General features: G+C 38.6%; 1 protein-coding gene across 2 annotated transcripts in view; it reads right to left on the reverse strand.

Moving 5' to 3' along the window:
- Nucleotides 1-8,037: 8,037 nt before the first annotated feature.
- Nucleotides 8,038-21,552, reverse strand: part of npy2rl (neuropeptide Y receptor Y2, like) — a 70,972-nt gene continuing 57,457 nt past the window's right edge. For both annotated transcript variants that reach the window (XM_039605253.1, XM_039605255.1), the window contains exons 4-6: nt 18,156-18,321; nt 13,212-13,365; nt 8,038-12,460 (exon numbers count right to left, since the gene is read on the reverse strand). In XM_039605253.1, coding sequence (XP_039461187.1) covers nt 11,876-12,460; nt 13,212-13,365; nt 18,156-18,321 — 905 coding nt within the window. In that variant the 3' untranslated portion in view covers nt 8,038-11,875. The remainder of the gene's footprint in view (nt 12,461-13,211; nt 13,366-18,155; nt 18,322-21,552) is intronic.

Here is a 21,552-nt window from a genome sequence, read left to right on the forward strand (position 1 = left end):
TGTTTATGTGTCATTCCCTGTTTCCTGTGTATGACTGTCTCTGTGCGTGTCTCTTAAGTTATTCAATTTCAATTCAATTCAATTTTATTTATATAGCACCAAATCACAACAACAGTCGCCTCAAGGCGCTTTATATTGTACAGTAGATCGTACAATAATAGTTATTCCCGTGTCTCCCTCTGTCTCGCCTCGTCTCCTTTGTGATTTACATATTCCCCTTGTGTTATTATCCGATGTCACCCCTGTCTGTATTGTGCTTCATGTACATTCTCCCCAGTCATGTCTGTCTCCTCCGAGTCTATCTAGTTTCACCGAGCGTTCTTTCCTCCCGTTCCCTGTGTCATGCTGTGTGAATTCGTTTGCATCTTAGTGTTTCCTGTTTTACTGAGTTCAGTGTGTGTAGTTTTGATGGGTCTATTTTCTTATGAAAGTCAAGTGAAGTAACAGAGGAAGTCAGGCATGCAGAACCTGTTTACATTTAAAAGTAAAAGATCCTGGGTAGACTAAATGGTGTACTGATTTGAAGTGATGAAATGGAAAACATCACAGACACAAACATGGTTTGTTTGTGGGGTAATCTGACTGAGCCAGGGTTTGAGTATGCAAGCTGGTTAATCACATGCCAACGCAGGAGTACTGACTTTGCAAAAACCTCTTCGGTTGCATCATTCACTGTTTTGACTTCTTCTTCTATTGCAGTGCCAAAGCAGTGGACTTTTCAGAGTTGCAATAACCATTATTAGAAAGAAGACGGGTTGTATCTGTGGTTTTATTGTTTCGGTCACTACCCACAGTTCGTGGCCTTAGTGACCCGTTTGCTTTCATGCTTGGCTCACACCAAACTTATGTGTCATTCCCGCTCCTATCTCAGCAGTGTCTGTCTGGTACTAAATACTTAAGCAACTAAACAGTTGCTCCCTGAAGCTAATCTTGGGGGGCTTTTAGCTTAAATTTCTTCTAATTAGCATCTATCACTGTGTTTGAACTCCCTACTTCTTCCTTTTGAAACTGCTGTTTTTCTTTCTGTATAAATATCCTATGAGACACAGTCAGATCAAATAAATGTGACTGAACATCAGTGTCACTGATATTTATGATGATCAGCTGGAGCTGCCAAATAGGATTCAGAGTTTTGTTGAATATTAAGTTTGATGTCAGCAGCTGGTGTTGAATTGAAAGTGATTATTGAAGACAGAGAAGGGAAAAAATACTCTAAAGTGTAAACAAGGGCAACAGGGTTTAAGGAGGAATTTAAGGATGAGTTAGATTTTTGATGCACTGCAGAAGAAATGTTTAATCCATCTGTAAAAAACATCAGGCAGTTAAAGTTTGGTCATATCTTATTCCATAATAAAGTAAGTTTTAGTTTTGATGATACAGTTTTGTCTCATACAATGTACTAACCCCTTAACACCTTCTTTCACTATATGATGCATCAGATTAAGATTATAATGGAAAAACATTTCCTTCATGTTTGGTGTCTTGCAAAACAAGCGGCTTCATCTGTATTCATCTCATGTTCAAGCTGGAAGACAAATGAAAGTTCTTCACACTTAGAACACCATGGAGACCCAAAATAAAACTGCTACAGTGCAAATAAACTCAGAAAAAACCTCTTTGTCACACACAACTGTGAACTCGCCATAACCACAAAGCCTAAAATATTGTAATTTACCTTTCAGGCATTGTCTTGCCAACATTTTTTTAAACTGAAATTTTAAAAAAGCAAACAAAAATATAAACAAACAAAACCAAAAAGTTTAAAAAGATTGAAGGTCATATTTTAGATAAAGTCACTGCGTTTAAAAACGTGTGTAAGAACTGTAGGATCTGTAGGAATCCTGCTGGAATGGGTAAATAATGTTTTAACAGTTGTCATTTTGCTATATGGGTAAAAAGATGGTACATGAGATAAGTTTGGAAAAACTTTTTGATACATGGTGAAAAGTGTATCTGAACGGAAGCCACATTTTTTTTCTTTTTGTCAACAACTAATTAAAAATAAATCCGCTACGTCTTTAATTTTGATTTCACGCAGCACACAAACTCCAGCTTCACTGGTTAAAGTCCTGTGTTTCATCTTTATCCACAGTTACTCGACTATAGGAAGAGCTGCACTTCAGTACCCCCACAAACTTGCAAAGCTATGGCATGGCGGTCTTAGATTAAAATTAAAGAGCGTATATGATACTTTGCCAGCACAAGGACATCAACTATGCCACATTGTTGAGCATATGGTGTAATCACTAATTGCGCCCACATCCAGTCTATGGAGAGTATGTTCATTTTATAGTAATCCAACTTTCCTTAAATTGGCCACAATTAATTTGGTGAGAAGATCTTAAAATGGAATTGTATCTACTGCCTCTCCCCCTTTCATTGAAAACATATCAAAACTTTTACCCAGTGGACTTGCATTTGTACACTTTGCCTCCAACGGGACCCATTAGCTCTGGACACCCTCCAAAGCACCTCTCTATAAACTTTGCAGTAGAAACGAATACTTTCTCAACATCAGCAACCACCAAACAGCAAGACTGAATATTTTTACATTAAATATTGGATAAGTTGCGTGTGAGCCCCCTGCCACAGAAAAAATAGCATCATGTGCTCTGTGAGAGTGCTTTTATTGTACAGTCATGTCAAGATGAAGTGAGTGAGCGTGAGTGCAACAGAGATTGAGAGACTCCATTTCACCTCGTGTTAATGGAGAGGGATCGAAGAGAAAAAGTGAAGGCCACTCAGATCTGGAAATTTAAGCTCAGTGTGCTGACGATGGGAGACGTGGTTGCGACGCACAGTTGGTCATAGTACAAAGCAACCTTACTGTGAGGACCCTCAGTACAATTTCCTGTAAGGTCTCCAGCAGAGAAAAAATGAGGCGAAGTGGCTGGCGGGTTCTTACTTTGGTTTTAGAGTGCTACTACAAATGTACAAGCCATTAACAACATCTTCTGCTGCTGTCAAATGGTGATGATGTGGTGAGAGATGCTGAGCTTTTCTCTTTTTTTTTTTGTTTGATACGTAGAATGCATACAGACCTGAAAAGTGGAAGTGCCTTAAACCAGCATTATTTTTGATATCCAGCAGAGCGCAGCCTATGTGGTTGCAGAAATAAGTTAAATCGTTTAAGGGTCCATGGTAAAACAACCTTGCTGCTCACTTGATCTATGACTTCAGTAAACATTTTGATGAAGAGTTAATTATTTCAAGTGGTAGCTTCCAGTCTCAGTGAATACAACATGATTGATTAATTTTGTAAATTATGGTCTCATTAATCAAAAAGTACAATAAAGGTGTCGAGAGTGTATGTTTTAGGGAAGGTTACTTGTAGATGTAGCTATACTGAATGATATCAATATCAGGAAGAAGGAACATGAGAAACTGAAGAAATACCAAGGGCTGAGAAAAGAACTCCAGAAGATGTGGAGGGTGAAGGTAACAGTGGTCCCAGTGGTAATTGGGAGCTGGGCGAGTGGCTCCAATAGATCCCAAGCCCCTGGTAGAGGACCTGAGCTTGAAGGATAGACCGCCCGCAGGGGCAAGAAGGGAATTTTTTTTAATGTGCTTTTTTTTTCTTTTGTATTGCTACAACATGTCAAATGTGACATGGCTTTTTTTATTAAAAGTAAAAATTCCAGCTTTTTGTCAGTTTCAATAACCGCAGTTAAATATCAGTCACTTGTCAAGATAATGTATATAAAATGACTGACAACCTTGTATTTGTGCATCTAAAGTGAAATTAACAAAATATTGTCTCATATTTTATTACTGAAGCTGCAATATTAATGCACTCTCAGAGAATATCCATAAAGTTGTTTTAGGAATAAAAAAACCTTTATTTGAACCACTAAACCCTATTTGGATGGAATTTATTTCTTTCAATAATACAGTTATTCTAATCCAGTCCAAAGCATTTGTCATTATGGTTTCACCCCCACTGTTAAGTATTACAGACAAAATTCAGCTTTTGTATGGAAATGAAGGAAAAGCTTTCTGCCAGTCTGATGGGCAAATGCCATTACTTGGAATTCATCATTTGGGAAGCTCGAGGGCCCAATTTCAATCCGCTCCTTCTACCCTTCCAATCTGTGATGAGTGTATTTCTATGAGGAATTACACTTGAGGTTGCTGAAGGGTCTAAGAGGCTAAAAAACCCTGAAAGCTTTGGGAAACCATCAGCGTCCTGTGACAGTAAAAGGAAATTATAATCAGCATCCCTGGCATTGATACTACCATCAGATGTATTCATGGATGTATCAGGATCACATCCATCATTTATTGGCAAATGTGCCTACTCCAGTCCTTTTCAGTCCTTTTATAACATTTCTGACCTTGGTTTTTAACACTGGCATATAGTAATAAAATCTTTAGAACAAAGAAATAGATGCACACAATTTTAAATAGTAATGCAGAATGTTTGTAAGTACTGCAGTTTCCTCCATATTGACTCACAAAAATGGTGCTGAACCTTGAATAATTATGATTAGTAGTAGTAACAGTAACAATTTTGGAGGGCTTTTATTGGGTACCCCTTGCTAGCACCAGGTTGGATCCCCTTTCTCTGTGGCACAGATTTCCTCCTCACACCCCCTGACCAGTCATGGCAGATGGCTGTCCCCTGAGCCTGGTTCTGCCGCTATATTAATGGAACAGAATTAAATTGAATTGAACAGATGTTTTGGAAACATTCCTGATTTTTTTTCACAATAGCATCACGCTGTACCTGCACATCAATGATGGGAATCTCCTGTTCCACCACATTCCTAAAGGTGCTATACTAAATTGAGAACTGGCGACTGTTGAGGCCATTTGAGTACCAGCAAAGTCACTATCATGTTCAAGTTCACACACCATTACACTACCACCTGTGTGAACTGTTGATACAAATCAGGATGGATCCATGCTTTCATATTGTTGGTGCCAAATTTTGACGCTGCCATGACTGTTGCAGCTGAAATTAAAACTCATTACTCCAGACATGGACTAATGAGTTGGTGAGCCTTTATAAACTGTAAAGAAGGAAAGCCTTGGATTATTCTCAGAAAATAAATGTTGTTTATGCACAAGTTTTGGTTCTCATTTGGAGGTTGCAATATAACCTTGGAAATATATAAAATTCTACTTTTGATGTATATAAGTTCCAGTTTTTAGTTATAAAAGGACACAGACACACAGAAGGAGTCCAGAGGCACGTTTGTGCTTGAGAATAGTACATCTGTTGTTGGACACTGGTAAAGGCCAACAGTTTGTGCTTGGTTACAGTCGTTCACACAGTCAATATTTACACAGAGTTATAGAATATACAACATTACAGCCATGTTACAAAACAGTTTACATTCATATTTGATAAAGGTCGAGCAGCATCTGTGGCCTTCTGTCACAAACTGGCACAATATAACCTATAAGGAGCTAAATATCTGTTCAACTCTTTTCTTATAAGACAAGCAAACAAACAAACAGAAAAGACAGCCCATTTAATCACTAGAAACATTTAAAGCAGAGGTTTGTGAAAGTATTTCATTTCAATTTGTTTAAAGTTGGCCTTTGAAACTCAGTGAAAGGGAAAAAGTCAAATAATAATTTAAAAAAAACTGTACAAAAGAAAAAAATACAGTTAACGGAACAATATTGTTTGCAAAAGAACAAAAACACACTGAAAAAATAAACCAGGATCCCCGTGGTGAATTTTGACTGAAGACATTATGTTCTAACAGAAAGCTCCCAGTTGGAAGGTTAAATCTATTTCTATCTTATTTTTGGATTAATTTGAAAGGGATTTTTAAGCTATGGTACCGTGGTATTTGCCACATCTACACTTTTTTCCACTGACGGTTTTATTGTATTTTTTCATAGAAACAGTTGTGGAGACTTTGGACCATTTGAGAAACTAATAGACAGTGTTTACAACTCATATGAGTCAAAAGACATACACCACATGAACTGAGAAATCTGGAGAAAATGGAAAGAATTGGAGACAACTGGCAAATCTCCTTTTGTATCTTGCTAGCAACTTTGATAACATGTAGGCTTACCTTTATTAAGGTACTCCGTTTAGTCTCAGTTGGTCATTTGAGGAAGATAAATCAGGGGTCCAATGCTCTAGCGGTAAACGTTTGTTAACTGAACTTTGAAGAAGAGTTTTTAGTGGACATGTAACTTTATGTGGTCTAGTCACTGTTGTGGAATAACTAAGAGTTTTAAGAAATTTCATGAAGTTGTTGCAACAGTTGTATCCTGCTACATTACCACGCTCAAGTTCTCTGAACCCTTCAGAACAACTCTTTCTTTGACAAATGTTTTTAAAGGCAGACTGCGTGGCTAGGTGCTTGCTTTATACACCTGTGAGCAATGGGATTGAATGAAATACCTAATGGTTTGACTAGCATGGGTAATGAAGTAGGGGGAAGATTTATTATTCTTCAGTTCATCTTTTAATGTTGTTTACTGGGAAATAAAGACAGATACCCCTGTTTTACTAAGGTATTGGGATAGGCTTAAGCTAGACCATGACACTGAACTGGAAATGTGTGTTTAGGTTCTCGATCATCCAGGTCATGGTAGTCTTATGAGCTTGAATAAAGAAGGCAACTTAAAGAAGTCCAACTGCCTTCATTATTCAAGACCTGAACTGGATAACCAAAAGATGAATAGACGGCTAGATGGATGAGATATAGCTACATTTTTGGACAATAAAAAATGTCTAGCCATAATTGGAAGATTTATATTGGGAGGTTGCATAAGTCCATGTAAAATCTTCACAAAGTGATGCTTATTTCATAATGGAATATACTGGTTAGCCATTTGGGGAAAAATCTTCAACATGCTGAGTAATATATTGGAATCAGAGGGAGTCCTTCAATCTCAGAACGGGCAAAAGTTAGCACTTTAAGATATTTAACATTGTGAGGGTTTATTTTAAACCAAACCTCTTAAAATGCCTCCAAAGGAGGGGTAAAGGATCCTTGAAATTTTTAATAAGAAGGATAATGTGTTAACTTCACAGTTACTGATTATATTCATTTTAAAATTTGGTAATTGTGAGTTGTAAAAAAGTGACTTATAGCTGCTTTCCTTCTTTTTTCCTTTCCTCTGGGGTTGACTGCCTTATATGTCAATGCAACTCTATAATAACAAATATGAATTCTTAATTCAGGACCCTGCTTACTCAGTGCAGTTTCATAGTGGATTGCTGTAGGGATCATTTTTTTGTGGGGAAAACTGGAATTGAGCATCACTTTGGATCTTATGATGAAATGTAGTTGCATTTAGTCATTTGTTAGCACATTTTTAGGGCATGGCAATGAAATGTTCTTACATACGTTGTTGAAAAAAAAAACTAAGGGGACATAACTGAAGATCATTTCAGGCATCTAACCAAATACCTCCTTAAAAAACCCCAGTGACACTGAGATGAGGGAGCAGTTCATCAAAACTAAGATATTTCTGGATTTTAGGAGTTATTCCTGTGGACAAAAGTGGATGGGGATGTTTACACATAGCTCATTTTGGGATTTGGGGAGTCTGAGCAAAGCATGTATCTTCAGCCTCCCCATCTGAACCTCTTTACATGTCCATGTAAGTATAATAGCAATGAAAAATTCATCCCAACGACTTTAAGTTAGAAGTATGTTGTTTAAATAAAGCACATAATGGTTACAAATGTTTAATTTTTGCAAAAATATTTCAGGTCATTTTTTAATTGAATCTGTCATTTCTAAGCTGTTCGTTTTGACACATAATTTTGCAGGCAAAATCTTTCTGTTTTTGCATCTAAGCACTCAGACTTGATGAAATGAAACTGACATTTCTCATATTCTTTTTGTCCATTTCTAGCTGCGTAATACATGCATTCATAGGAGGAGAAGAGACAGACGAGGAGCTGAAACGAGGACAGAGAGAAGCAGGTTCAGTGGGAGGGAACAGAGGGATTGTGGGATTGCTGGTCTGGTGAAGCAGTGATGCAGCTCAGAGAGAAAGGATCTGCTAATGGAAGGATTTAAAGAGGAATAGATGTCAAGAACACCAAAGCCCCCAGCTTTTTAAAAGATGGCATTTGTCTACTTTTGATTAGTTTTCTTACACGCCTGTATCTCTGATGTGTATTCACCTTCTGCAGGTCATTTTTCAATCAGCCAATCAGTATGTTGATAAAGCTTCTGCCAGGGGAAAACTGAGAGTTGGAATTTCAATTAGGCAATTAAATTTTAGACTCTTACAGAAACAACCTTTGGTAATAACATTTGGAACAATGGAACTAATTAGTTCATAATTAACACAAAATTAAGAGCAAACATTATGTGTGGAAACACTTAGGAATATTTCCCACAAGTAACATCAATATTTCCTACCTTTCCAAAACAGTAAGTTTAGCCTTTTATTTATGTTAACTTAACACAGAAACCCACCATATTAACCAGAGAGAGGCAGACCACCCAATTTGAATGTTGTCAATATGATCGGTGGCCATTATAAGTTGTCAAATATATTGCCAGTAGTTGGTTTCCAATTGAGAATACAAAGCATGAGTGACTATGGGATGTTTTTTTATTAAATCAAACTTGTAAAGTACACCTGGTAGTTGGTTCAGATTGAGGTCAGATCACATTCACAATGAACCACTAAGGAGTTCATTTGGAACCATACTAAGTTAAATTTTTTAACTCCGCAAGTTAACCACGAAGATGTTTTTGACTAAACCTTACCTAGTAGTTTAAAGTTTTTAACTTGTTTCAAAAGGTGCAACCTTTATGGTAAAGGTGCATGGTCTACGTTTCCATAGAAACTAAGTTTCAAGCCCAGGCATGACTAGGCAAGTACTTGCTGAGTGTACACAGACAAGCTGGCATCTAATGTGCAAACCACAGAAAACCACTGTAATTTGCTGGGAACCAGTGCCAAATGAGGTTTTTGATGCAACATCAGTTTCATGTAGCAATAGCCAGCATCCACTCACCAACCCATCAGGGACCATACGTTTTTTCTGGTGTTCCCAGGGGGGTCAGGGGGCTGATCTAAAGACCTGCCTGACTGAGGCCTAAAGATATCTCTAACTACCTGCTCTTCCCAATTGTTTCAACTTACTGGAGGAACCTTCTTTCTATTCCTGTGCCATAGGCTTACCAAGGAAGGTACGCAATCAGTCGACTGAATGAAGAAAAAATACGAGCTGCAGTAAACAACGATTTTGTGGAATACGCTTTGAAATCATGATGACAATGTTTTTTTCCATGATATTTCATGTGTTTGTTTGAACAGATGTTTAGGAAAAACAATCTATTGTGGCTAGGTTCACTTAAGTTAAATTAAATTTATTTCCAAGAGTGTATAACCATAGTCTTCTAAAGATGCTAATTTTAAGCATGAAATGTTAAAGACCACCTCCAGCAGAACCAAGCAGTAGGTCTCCATTTTCCCACAGTTTCCAGGTGGCTGAATTTAGTGTTTACTTTCAAACCAATGCTTGAAATGTTCCATTTAAAAAGATGTGGATTAGGTATTCCTAGCATTTAGGAGTTCCTGGGTTTAACCCTATTTAGGGAGGCCTGAACAAAGGTTAGTGTTGTTGGAGCCTTTAGAATTACAGTGAACTCAGTCTGCTGACGGCTCTAGATGTTTTGGTTCTATGATGGGTCACAAGGAAAGCTCAGGTGCTTGTTGATAGTGTAGAGACATATCTACAGAGTTGATGCAGGATTGGGTAGGCCCTACTCTGCCTCTTGTAATGATGTTGCCCTATCCCCAGTGGTGCGGTAACATCAAACTCAAGGTGAATTTTCGCCTCACAAACAAGAGTTAGAGTGTAACAGAGCACTAGAAAGAAGTTACTGCAACATCAGTAAGTAAGATATCAAGAGGTCCTATGACTTTGCTCACTTAAAGCCCATTTTATGTTTTGTTTGCATATAAGAGAAGTTGAATCGTTTAGCTTTGGTTTGTCCTTCATCAGAGTCTATGAGGCAATCTCAGCTCTAAGGCTTTCAAATTTTTCAACTAAATTGAAAACTTTTTTAAATGTATAGATGTGGTACCTCTTGGTGTGGTTTCATGTAAACACAGGGTGAACACAGCATTACATTTAGCCTAGGCCACCATTTGGTTGAAGTTTGGAAGTTTTGTTCCAGTGTAGTTGAAATCTAAAAATACAACAATATAAGTAGATACAGGGTAAATTTGTAACGCTGGAATAAACAGGGATTATTCTTCCATCAGGCTAGAGCACAGACAGTATAAAAACATGGGCATAGCCACCATCATGTCCAACCGACCTGGATTGAGCAACTAAAAAAATCATCAGAACAGTGGTAACAGTGTTCTGATGATTTGACTGTGTTTGGAAGGGTTGATAAGATTTGTCCCAAAACATTCAGAGATTCAGTGGTGCTATAAACTCAAAAATCCTAATTATAATCAAGTATAAAAAACAAGTTAAGCTTTTTGTTTTTAAATTCTGCAGGGCAAACATCATGCCCTAAATCCATGTAAAAGTCTATGAATAAAGTATTCACTTGTGGAAGTTATTTGGAATTCAAAGCATCCATTAAAGTTATTGAAAAAGTGGCATATCTACGTAATGAGCTTTGCTTTAATGTGGCCGATCATACTTTCATGATATTTCCTCCATTCGTAATTGAGTTTCAATAAAAAGTCTTGGTAGACTGAGCACAGATGAATCAAATCAGATTAATATTAGAAGCATAAAATGATGACCTGGTCTTTGTGTCTGTATAACTGGAAAAATTGAAGTCGCGATGTAATAAATTTACGGCTTCACTAAGGTGCTAAAGTGATCAAAGAGAAGGAAGTAAATCACTCAGGTTTTCATTTTATTCAAACATTCGTGTGTTAGCTTGAAAGTAAGGATCCTTTCTCTTATGTTTCTTTCTAAATTGGATACAGTTCATTTGAAATACATTTTTGTAAATGTTGCCTCATTATCCCACATTTCACTCTTGTCTTTTCCTCCTACTGATCCCTTTATCACAGTTACAGCTTCCGCCCTTGTCTCTGATTCCCTTGCTCTCTATCCTCCGTCAATTAAAAAAAAGGACAACAAAGCATCTCCCTTCTAATATGAATCATTTGACCACATCTACTTCTTGACCACCTCCATGTTTTCTGTTTTTCCCTCCTCCAATCTGGCTTTTTTGTCAGATAATCCACAGTAAACGCACAATTTCACAACAGTGTCTGAGATTTCTCAAAGGTTGCATCATGCATTCAAATTGTATTTTTCCCCCGGCTTTTCTTCTAATTTTCGATTTAACAGTGGCCTAAAATTTCATAAGCTTTCTGTAAGAGAGCCCGTTTGTAAGCCACTGTGGATTATATTTTTGAGTTAACGTTTCATCTGTGGAATGAAGATGGAGACAAAGCCCTGTTCTGACTAGATTTTAAAGTCCATTTCTTTTGGTCATTTTTTTCTGTCCACAAAAAATTGGCATCTTAATCTGTTCTCCATACAGACTTTCCCACTTTTTTTTAAGTGTCACAGATCCTTCAAACATAATTTCATCCTCGAAGCACGTCTTTACAGTGTGGGAAATTTCCATCACAGCAAGGTCATGTCCTCAGAAAGATGCCGTTTCAGTTGTTTGAGAAGACTTTGAGTTATTCAGCAGCTCTTCATCTCTTCTCCTGTCATTCTTCTTCCTCTCCTAATCCCCAATCATCCCCGCCTTCTCCTCTATTTTTGGGCTTTTTAATCCCCCCGCTGGCTCCCTCTCACTCGTGCCGTTTCTATTTTCTCACACATCTTTAGGTCTTCTTTTCTTCCATCTCCATGTGCAATCTTTTGTCTCCCAGAAGACAAAAGAGTTTTATTTTCCTTCCTTTCTCTTCCATCTCTTCCTCTCCTCCATCCCTCCTCAGGATCTCACACATCAGTGGCGTTCAGGCGTGTAGACACCACATCCTGCGTTTCAAGGACTATCTTCTTCGCCCTTCCGCCTCCTCCTCCTGCCCCTCCCCCAGCGGGGTGAATGCTGTCCAGTCGGCCACCCCTCCCCCTCTCGCCGCCACTGCGACATTTAAAGACAGCGAGAAAGGCAGCGCGGTAGTTGCGGTTCATCCAGCCGTAAAGCAGCGGGTTTGCAAAGGTGGAGCACATGGCAATCACGTGGAAGACGGTGTAGAGCAGGCGGAAGTCCCGCATGTCCAGCACCGTGCTGTCGATATCGGTGGCCAGCTGGAAGGCATGGAAGGGAAGCCAGCTCACGGCAAACACCACTACCATAGTCACCAGCATTTTGGTGGTTTTGCGGCGCCGGCGGTGACGTTCGGAGGCGGCGCTGCTGTTGCCACCACTCTCTGCTGGACTGACGTGACCACGCAATTTGGACCAGATGCGGGCGTAGGCAAAGGAGATGATGGACAGGGGGAGAAAATACTGCAGGATAAGCATGGAGATGCTGTAGATGGTGCCATCTGTGTTTGTCCCAGGCCATTTCTCCATACACGCCTATGACAGAGGACAGAATGGGATGTTTGGTTGAGTTTAGACTGTGTTACATGAAGGTACACTTTAAATACTGTGGTTAATTGTTTATAATGGAGCACTGTAACGAAAAATAATTTCCCCTAGGGATCAATAAAGTATTCTGATTCTGATTCTGATTCTGATTAAGTTACCCTGTTAATATCCCCCAGGTCACTGGCAACCCAGGGGTGGGTTTAATTTTAGCCACATGGTAAAACGGGCAAATCTTCAGAAACTAGAAGATGTTACACTAACGATGAAGTCTCATTTTGCCATTACAGTTTCTCTGCTCAGTGTGGGGTTTTTTTTCTTTTCCATTTGGGTCTTCCCAACAGATTAAAAGGCCATAAAAAAAGAACCCCACCCCAAAACCTGCATGAGTTGCCAGTCGTCCGTGGATATTGAGAGGTAAAACTTTAAAATTTTATGCAAATGCAGAATCCTGTTCACAAGATTTTCAGAAAACCTGACCTCTGACTATGACCTTGAGGTCAATGTCACAAAGATTGGAATCCATGTGGGGTATGCACCTGTTTATTTCTGTTGACTTAGTTTACATTTGATTGGAGTGACTGAAGAGGCTCGGATTATGAACAGAAGGCATAAGAAGGGAGATAACAGTTTGGAGAGGAATGGAAGTAAGTAAGGAAAGAAACGAAGGAAAGAAGGATGAGATGAAAGAGTTGGGATTTGATTCAGAAACATGGTGTTATAGGGGTGTGAATGCATATACCTGTATGGTATGTCCAGGCTCCAGTGTGAAAGAGCCATACTCTCTGAAGATAGCCAGAGGGCTAGCCAGGATGGCGCTCAGCACCCATGTCAACGCTATCACTGCAAAACACACGTCCTTACGCATCCTGGTCTCCAGGTGGTACACGATACACCTGAAATGCAAAACATTGGATACCAAATGGATGTAGAAACTTGAAATGTTCACATGAGGTGCACTTTATAGTTTCGTTTTCAACAGGCCAGGACATAGAAAACCACTGATATTATGTCAGTTTTCTGATTTTTAGATTGTATTAGTTATTACCAAGAAGTTTTGTCACACTTCATTCAAAAAATCTTCATTTTCAGGGGGAAAATTTGTAGCTATTTTTACAAGTTTTCAAAATCTGACAGTACCCTTCTGCATTCACAAGTTTATAAATTCTCATGATATCCCCAACAGAGCAGCCAAAACCACGACGCAGTCTCTACTGTGTATTACAGATGGCTGTAGACACTCACTGCTGTTCCTGACCTCCTCTGTTCAGAAAGACCATGATTTGAAACAAAAAATTCAAATTCAGAATCATCATTCCATGAGACCTGTTGCCAGTAATTTTCAGTCCATTTCTTGTGTAATTTGGCATACCTTAGCTTTGTTCTTTCCATGTTTCCCTTCCTTACAGTAGATGAACAGTAGATGGATCAACTGAAAGGCCAAATGGATCCCATTTCTGAATGAATCAGTGCATTTATACAAACCTTTCATGGATTGAATGACCATGAAAAGAGGCCACGATAAATGGATTAAACAAAAGATGGATTTAATGTCACCATAATGTCACCCATTAGTTAGTAAAGTCTCATTCTGAAACCTCGAAATGAGTCTTTGTGCTGTAAACATGTTCACTGACTGAGTCCATAAACTCATCAAGAAAGTGTTCACTGAGATCAAGTCTGATTGCCCATATATATTTGACATATTCAACATTAGCTTCACTTTTCAGACCTGGAAGTGATTTTCATCTTTTGTACTAAATGACCAGGAGGTTCAATGATAGCAAAAGTTTAAGACCCATTACCACAAAATTACGCAGAGACACTGCTCAGATAGAAGAACATCATCATATAACAATTAACACCTTTTTGTGCGGTTGACACTACCTTCGAGGAAACTTAAAAGAAACCCCACAAAAGTAAGCATATATGTGAGTTTCAAAGTGATGCTGACTGTAATGCAAACAAAGACGACAAAACAATTCTCACTCGAAAAATTTGTGCTATGACAGCAGGCTCATCTACCATGTAGCTAAAAAGTCAACACCAACCCTAAACTGGATGCATGATGGCATTGTTGGTGCAGATCTTTTGCTGGCCATGATCAAGTCCTTTACAGCCAGAATCAACACTGCAAATCGTTCCCTTTGTGCTCACAGCCACACTCATGAACATAAAAAACACCCAACAAGCCAGCACTCAAGGCCATTCACCAATTACTGTAAGCTGCATTGCCTTTTAAGTGTTGAAGTTTTGATGAAATTGCAAAAAACTCATAATTCCAACTGTTTTTGTTTTGCTGGTTACAACTGAGGCTCCTTTCTAATCTACGGAATATTGAAGTCATGAGACACTCTTCCCTTAAGGAGAAAAATATGGAACTCATTACTCCATCTCTCTAGTTTCTTGATCAAGCCTCCACTGAGCATCAAAGCTACAGAGCTGCATTTGGAGGATCAGCTCAATAAGCTTTGGTTTCACATACTCAACACGCCTGGTGGGTCACTGTGGTGTTTTTGGCAGCCATCTGTTTATTGCTATGCAGATTAAATTTTTTTTTTAAAACTGGCAAAACTTCTTTTAGCTTTTACAATCCTTGCTGATAGAGAAAGCAAAAAAGGGTGTATCATGAAATCATTATGGATGAAGTTTACAGCTGAGACATCCTGACACTGAGGTTTTGTTTGGGCTTCGTGCTTTGGCACATTCAGCATGAAACATAATGATGAAAGTTACATTAAAGTCACAGCTTTAATTTGCGTAGGTAGAAGAAAGAACTCTGTGTGCACATTACATTTAATTAAGTTTAATTAAATACTGCTGAAGCACAGAGGATGAACTCAGAAATTTCTTTTTGAACAATGCCACATTAATTTGCATGGTGAGTCAGTTTTATCTAAAGGAGGATGCCAGACACATTTGTACTTTTAGCATATTTACTACAATAATTATGGTCATCATCCACCATGTAGAGGAAAAGTTTTCTTTAACGTAGCTATTTCCTGACATATGAATACACATTATTACTGTGGTGGAGGCTCATAGTCAGCATTTGAAATAATGAGGTCAGAGTATGTACGAGTACTCCCTTATATGGTCATCTTAAGTGCACAAGGGGCAGCCCATCACAGGTAAACTGGCTTAAAGCAAAATTGTGTTGTTTCGGACAGAAGATGAACTGAGGAGCTGCTAGCTGCCAGGCCAAGTATTTGGTAAATCATGGAAAGCTACTCTTGCAGCTTGAATCTTTGTTAACAGGACCGTAGGGTCGTAGCAGTAGAGCAAAATTTTAAAGCAATATCGTCTTCAAATCAGAAGACTGGAAACTAAAGTGCATGAAACAAGTCTGTAGACCGACTAAATGAGACTGATTTGACTCTCTTGATGTTTTCTTAAAAAAAACGCAACAAGAGCACAGATGGCCTGATCGTGAAAAGTGATCTTTTGTAAGTTTGTTTGTCAGGAACCATCTGCCCAAATATAACCAAACAAATAAAAAATCTGCTTTAAATGCAGAGAAGAGATTTGTTTGTCTGTTTGCAATCTTTGGACAGGTGGTGGAGAGAAAATAAGCATAATGGCAAGAGCCTGTAGATACTGACGACAGCCACAGGAACATCCCGACATGTGTATATATACACAACCATGCACTGCAAGATTACTTTACTTAATTACCAAGTGCTGGTAATTACCAAAAAAAAAAAAAAAATATATATATATATATATATATATATATATATATATATATATGTATTATTTCTATTTATAAATAAAATTACTTTTAAGTATCTGTAATGGTTTATCCATGAGTGCAAGCAACATTTCAGTGCTTAAGCCTTTAAAGTATAACATATTTCATATAAGAGTTTTTGTGAGTTTTGTAGACTTCTACATCATCAGTGTGATTTTTTTCCAACAAAAAATAAATTGGATGATACATTTTAAAGAATAAATTGAAAAACAAAATGCCAGATGTAGCAAACTCAATATAAATTTAAACTCCCATATTTAAAATAACATTTTTTTTTTTCAAAATATTGATCAGAAATTTCAAAACATGAGAATGATTTCATGGTTCAGGCTTTAAAGGTTTAAAAGCCAGTCTGCAGGCTCACACAGGTTAAAACGGATAATCTGTTGTTCATTCTAAACTAACTGCATCACTTCTCTTAACACCTACACTCCAACTGCCAAAACAGCAGGCAACCGAAGTCTAATTGTGCCGTTAGAGTGCAGTGGCGGTATGACAGAGAGTCAGAGAATCTTCACTGTAATCCTCTTCTCCCAGTGCCAGCTGTATTACGGTGGAAATGGATTTTAGATTTTACATGTGTGTCATTAATATGACGTCAGCTCACAGCAAGAAGGTGAAAACCTGCTGGGGAGCACAAACTGGTTGCACTTTCACAGAAGGTGAAAACGTCTGAGTAAACTGGATAGATGTGAAAATGTGAAGCTGGCCATCAGAGCATGGTAATCTAGCGATATCCTGTACCTGAGAATAAGGGGCAGTCAAAGCACAATAATCATCTCCAGCTACATACATCTGTATTTATAGAGGATTGGTGGGGTTACTCCATTTCCACCCCATTAACCTCTGAACAAATGAGGTGCATCGCACTGTGGATGTTCTAACTTTTCATTCCCTGGGATCATACTGCACACTGTTTCAACCATTTGGAATGTAGTTCAGAGTGATTAAAAACAACAGCCTAAGATTTTCTAACTGGCAACTAGTTCAACTAGAGCTGAAGACAGTGTCATTAATTTTGAGGATACTTAGTCATGAAGTACTCTAAAGTTCTTCGTTAAGTTTGATAAGTTTTATTTCAGTCTGCAGTATTTTATGAGGATTTAAATTCTTTTTGTGCTTGAAAACATTTGTTGGCAAAAGTTTCCAAATTTCTCCTCTGCAAATATTTCATTTGAAAAGAACCTTTTGACAGACATAACAAAGCAACAAAAGAGCTGCTTTTGTAATGGTGAGGAAGAACTCCAACTCTTTGTTCTGCACTGCAGTTATGGTGAGTTCAGCGTAGGATTACACGAACCAGTTCTCATCTTTCAGGGTCTTGTTGGAGTGACCCTTCAGTTCACAGCAGATCTCCGTAAGAGAACAAAGACCGCCTTCGCAGCTGCAGTCCAGGACGGTGGAGCTGAAGTTCATCTGAACTTGGGAAGCAGGTGAAGAAAACTGGATCACCAAGATTAAGCAGTAAACGGGACAATGGGGAAAACAGGAAACAGGAAGTTTGGGAGTTCACAGGTTAGCACCTGGATAATATAGTGCAGTGCAACAAATGAAGACTGGACTCAAAAATAAAACAGCCAGTTGAAAATCAGTGAAGGATGATGCCATTCTTACATGTGAAAAAAAAGAAAAAAGAAATGAAACCTGCTTGTGTAGGGTGTGGAGGTGGATCTACTAACCAACGTAGGGATCCATAAAGTCAAACAAGGCTTTTCTAAGTATTTGTTGTAAATCTGTTTACTGTCACGTCGAACCATACAACGTAGAAAACAACTCTCTTTGACTTCTTCTGTTTGTTTGTGTTTCCAACATTATGTGTGGAAACACAAAGTGTCATCAATCATCCACTCTACCCAAACCACAGATGATGGTTGGGAAGCTTGTAATACAGGAAGATCATAAACACAGATTACATGTTCTTTAAGTGTGACCCACCTGTGGCGGTCCAGGGCGATGACGTTGAGCGTCACCGTGGAAACATGCACGGTGAGCCCCTGGGCGTAGGGCAGCAGGAAGCAGAGGGTGCTACCGAATTTCCACTCACCCTGCAGGGTGTAGACGAGGGTGAACGGGAGGCACAGAGTGTTGACCAGCAGGTCGGCTGGAGACAGACAAGAAGAAACATGTTTGGTTTTACATTCCTCACTTAAAACTCAAAAAGTTCTCATGAATGCACAGATAAGTTGCACTAAACTAAGTTATACAAACCCAACTTGTGTTGTTGTCTGAGTGGTTAAGTAAGTGTGTGCATTTTGCCTTCCTTGGACTTCCCTCTTGATATAGTTTGATAGTTTAGCATTGCTTTTTCCCAACTTAAGACATCGAATGCTGCTGGATCTGAAAATAGCATTTAGTGCCTTAAGTTGTGGGATGTCACTATTGGACATATGGAGTCTTTTTTCCTGATCACTATTGCAGGGCTATGTTATATAAGTAGAAAAGTTTCTGTTAACCAAATGCTCACCATAAAAATTTAATGCAGTGTTACCAGTGAAGCCATAAAGGCATAAATATAGTAAGATTATGTGCCCTACTACTTTGTCATTTTATTTTTGTGTTTTTATGCATATAAAGAAGTACGATGCTTTCCTCTTTCGTCTGGTTCTCATCACAAACACATTAAACTCCTTCTATTTCTGAGGTTAATTTTCACTGAATTTGCTGCAGAAATTCTACACCACCCACTAGACTCTCTCCCTGGGATCTAAATCTTCTCCACCATCATAGATAATTAACCGGGCATCCGGCCATGACTGCCTCAGCTGTTTTTTTTTGAGTTTTTTTGTGGTGTTTAGTGAAGTCACTCTTCCCCTGTAACAAGCAGGCAAAGGATAGATGAAAAGAAAAGGGAAACTATGTATGTACATGCTCCATTTAAAGAAAATGCTGGCAGTTTATGAACTTAGCTGCCTTCCAGTAGAACAGAACAAAATCTAACACATTTCAAAAAAGGTTCAGGCCAAGGTTTTGCATTTCTTCCCTGCTTTCTTCTCATTAGCAATCTGTGGGAAACCCCATGAATACCAATGAAAATACTTCAGTTAATGAAATCTCCTTTAAACAGTGTTTAGTTGTCAGATAGTTTTTAAGTTATTTTACTGCTATGGGAACATTAACTGCAGAGTGTAGACTGAATCGGCATTGATGTGAGCCCAGCTGTTGCCTATGATAACGAAGTGTCAGATGTATATAATTTATAGATGCTTTCCTTATTATACAGTATTCTACTGTAGCTGTAGCCTCTTTTCAGTTCAGTAACTTTCTGAAGCCTGCTCCCTGCCTGTGACTCCATATCAGTGCTGGTGTGTGGACTCAAACGTCAAAATGAAACACTTTGAAAAGAGTGTCTCCTGGTAAATGCACCTCTGTTTATGCTCAGTAAAGCAGTTTCCAATCTTCCCCACAGCTGAAATCGTCTCCATCGGCTCTGCTTTTTGGTGCATTTGGCATGCTGTGGAGGTGTCTGTTTATTTTACTGTTTTTCATGATGTAAACTGAGAAACAGGCTGGATGAAAATTTGCAAAGTGCCAGATTTATTACTTTGAGCTTTACATATGTGTGCTAGAGGAGGGACAGGCGGGTTAAAGCACAAAGAGAGATTTCTTAGTTTATTTGTAAATTGAGGAACACTCACCAACTCTTTTAAAGTCTCCACTTGTGTGGACACAGCCTGTGTTTGCTTTAATTATGAAAAATTAAGTAATGAGCTAATTTACCTACCATGCTTTTTGTACCCTTCATTCTCAGACCTTTATTTTCTGACAAGCCCTCCCTCAAAGGAAAGTACACATGCAGAAGCCCACAGCCTTTCATTTTCAGTTCCTATCATCAAAATGTTGACAGCTGAATTTCAGAGGAATAAACCAGTAAAACAGCATCAACAGTTTTTTTGTTTTTTTTGGTTTTTTTTGGCTTTGGCTTTGGGTTTGTTTGGTTGTTTGTTTCCCCTACAAATATCACAATTACTGAATGGAAAATTGGTCCCTATATTTCCTCTGCTTGTCCAAACCCCATGTGTAGAGGTCCTATGCTCCAAAGATACCTATTATGGTTTTATCTATTTATGGTCTCCAAAACCTGGTTTGATTATTTTCTTTGGTTTCTAAACAGGTTTGTGAATATTTATTCTGAAGCTGTATAAGTGTAATATATGTATGATTCCCGTGTGTTTAGATTTGAAGCTAAAGCTGACTTTTTAAGACATGTTCATGCATTTTTACCTGATGTATCTTTGCCTCTCATTTATCCCTGTGGGTCTCTCTTTACGGTTTGGATCTACCACAGTTTTTCTGCACTGACGGCACCAAAAGTAAGTCAAATTGATTAAACAAGGTTCATGTTTTTTCAGAGTAATTAAAGGAAAAAAGGCAGCCACAGTCAAAACCCTGCTGCCAATTCCTGTCCCATCTTGTGTTTTTCTTTAATGTCTACTGTTCTTATATAACCACTTTATGATATAATCATCTTTTTTCCTCCTTTATTCTCAATGTTCCTTTATAATTGAATTTTTACATGTCATTTATGAGAGGGGATGAAGCTGCGGGAGCACTGAGCTTTCCAGGATTGGCTGAGTCATGTGAGGATACACACGAGTCAAAACGACTTGTGAGCATCTGAGCCGCCGTCCCCCGAACGTCAGAGATGGAGAGACGCCATCTGCCCCGGAGAGCTGCAGACGGACAGCTTGTCACATGATCGGTACAATCAGATTCAGTTCTCTATGCGTGAGCATCAGCGGCGGCAGCAGCCGCTGATGCTCACACAGTGCCGAGGGTCAGTCAGCATCTGTAGGTACATGTGTGTCACACGCTCATGTTCTGCACACGCTTCAATTTTAATGGTGATACAAATGAAACGCTGCAAAGAATAAAAAGGAACAAACTGAAAGATTGCTTTACTAATCCATGTTTAAAATAATCCAGAAGCACTTTAAAGAGCCAAAGTCAAATCAGAATCTAGCTTTAACCTCAAAGCAACTTTTCCTCCACAGGCTGCAAGTTATATTGTTCCCCAAATCCATTTCTACCCTGAAGCAAATCCTCTGGTTTAAAGAGCTCGGTGATAATGCTGGTGGAAGCCTTAATACCTCTTTTCTACCACCATCAAACCAGTTCTGCCTTGGCACCCTTTGACAACTATTTCACATTTTGATGGACTTCAAACAACAAGTTAAACAAAAGATGGATTCTGGCCTTGCTTTCTAAGCTCAGTGCATTTTTGGCCAACACCATGTTACTGACCTGATGGTGATACTGTTAAGCTGCATCCATAAACTATATGTGTGCAATGAAAGGACACAGAATTAATCAACACAAATTTGGTTCACAGGTC

This window comes from Oreochromis aureus, linkage group 3 (genome assembly GCF_013358895.1).
Source record: "Oreochromis aureus strain Israel breed Guangdong linkage group 3, ZZ_aureus, whole genome shotgun sequence".
Lineage (NCBI taxonomy): Eukaryota > Metazoa > Chordata > Actinopteri > Cichliformes > Cichlidae > Oreochromis > Oreochromis aureus.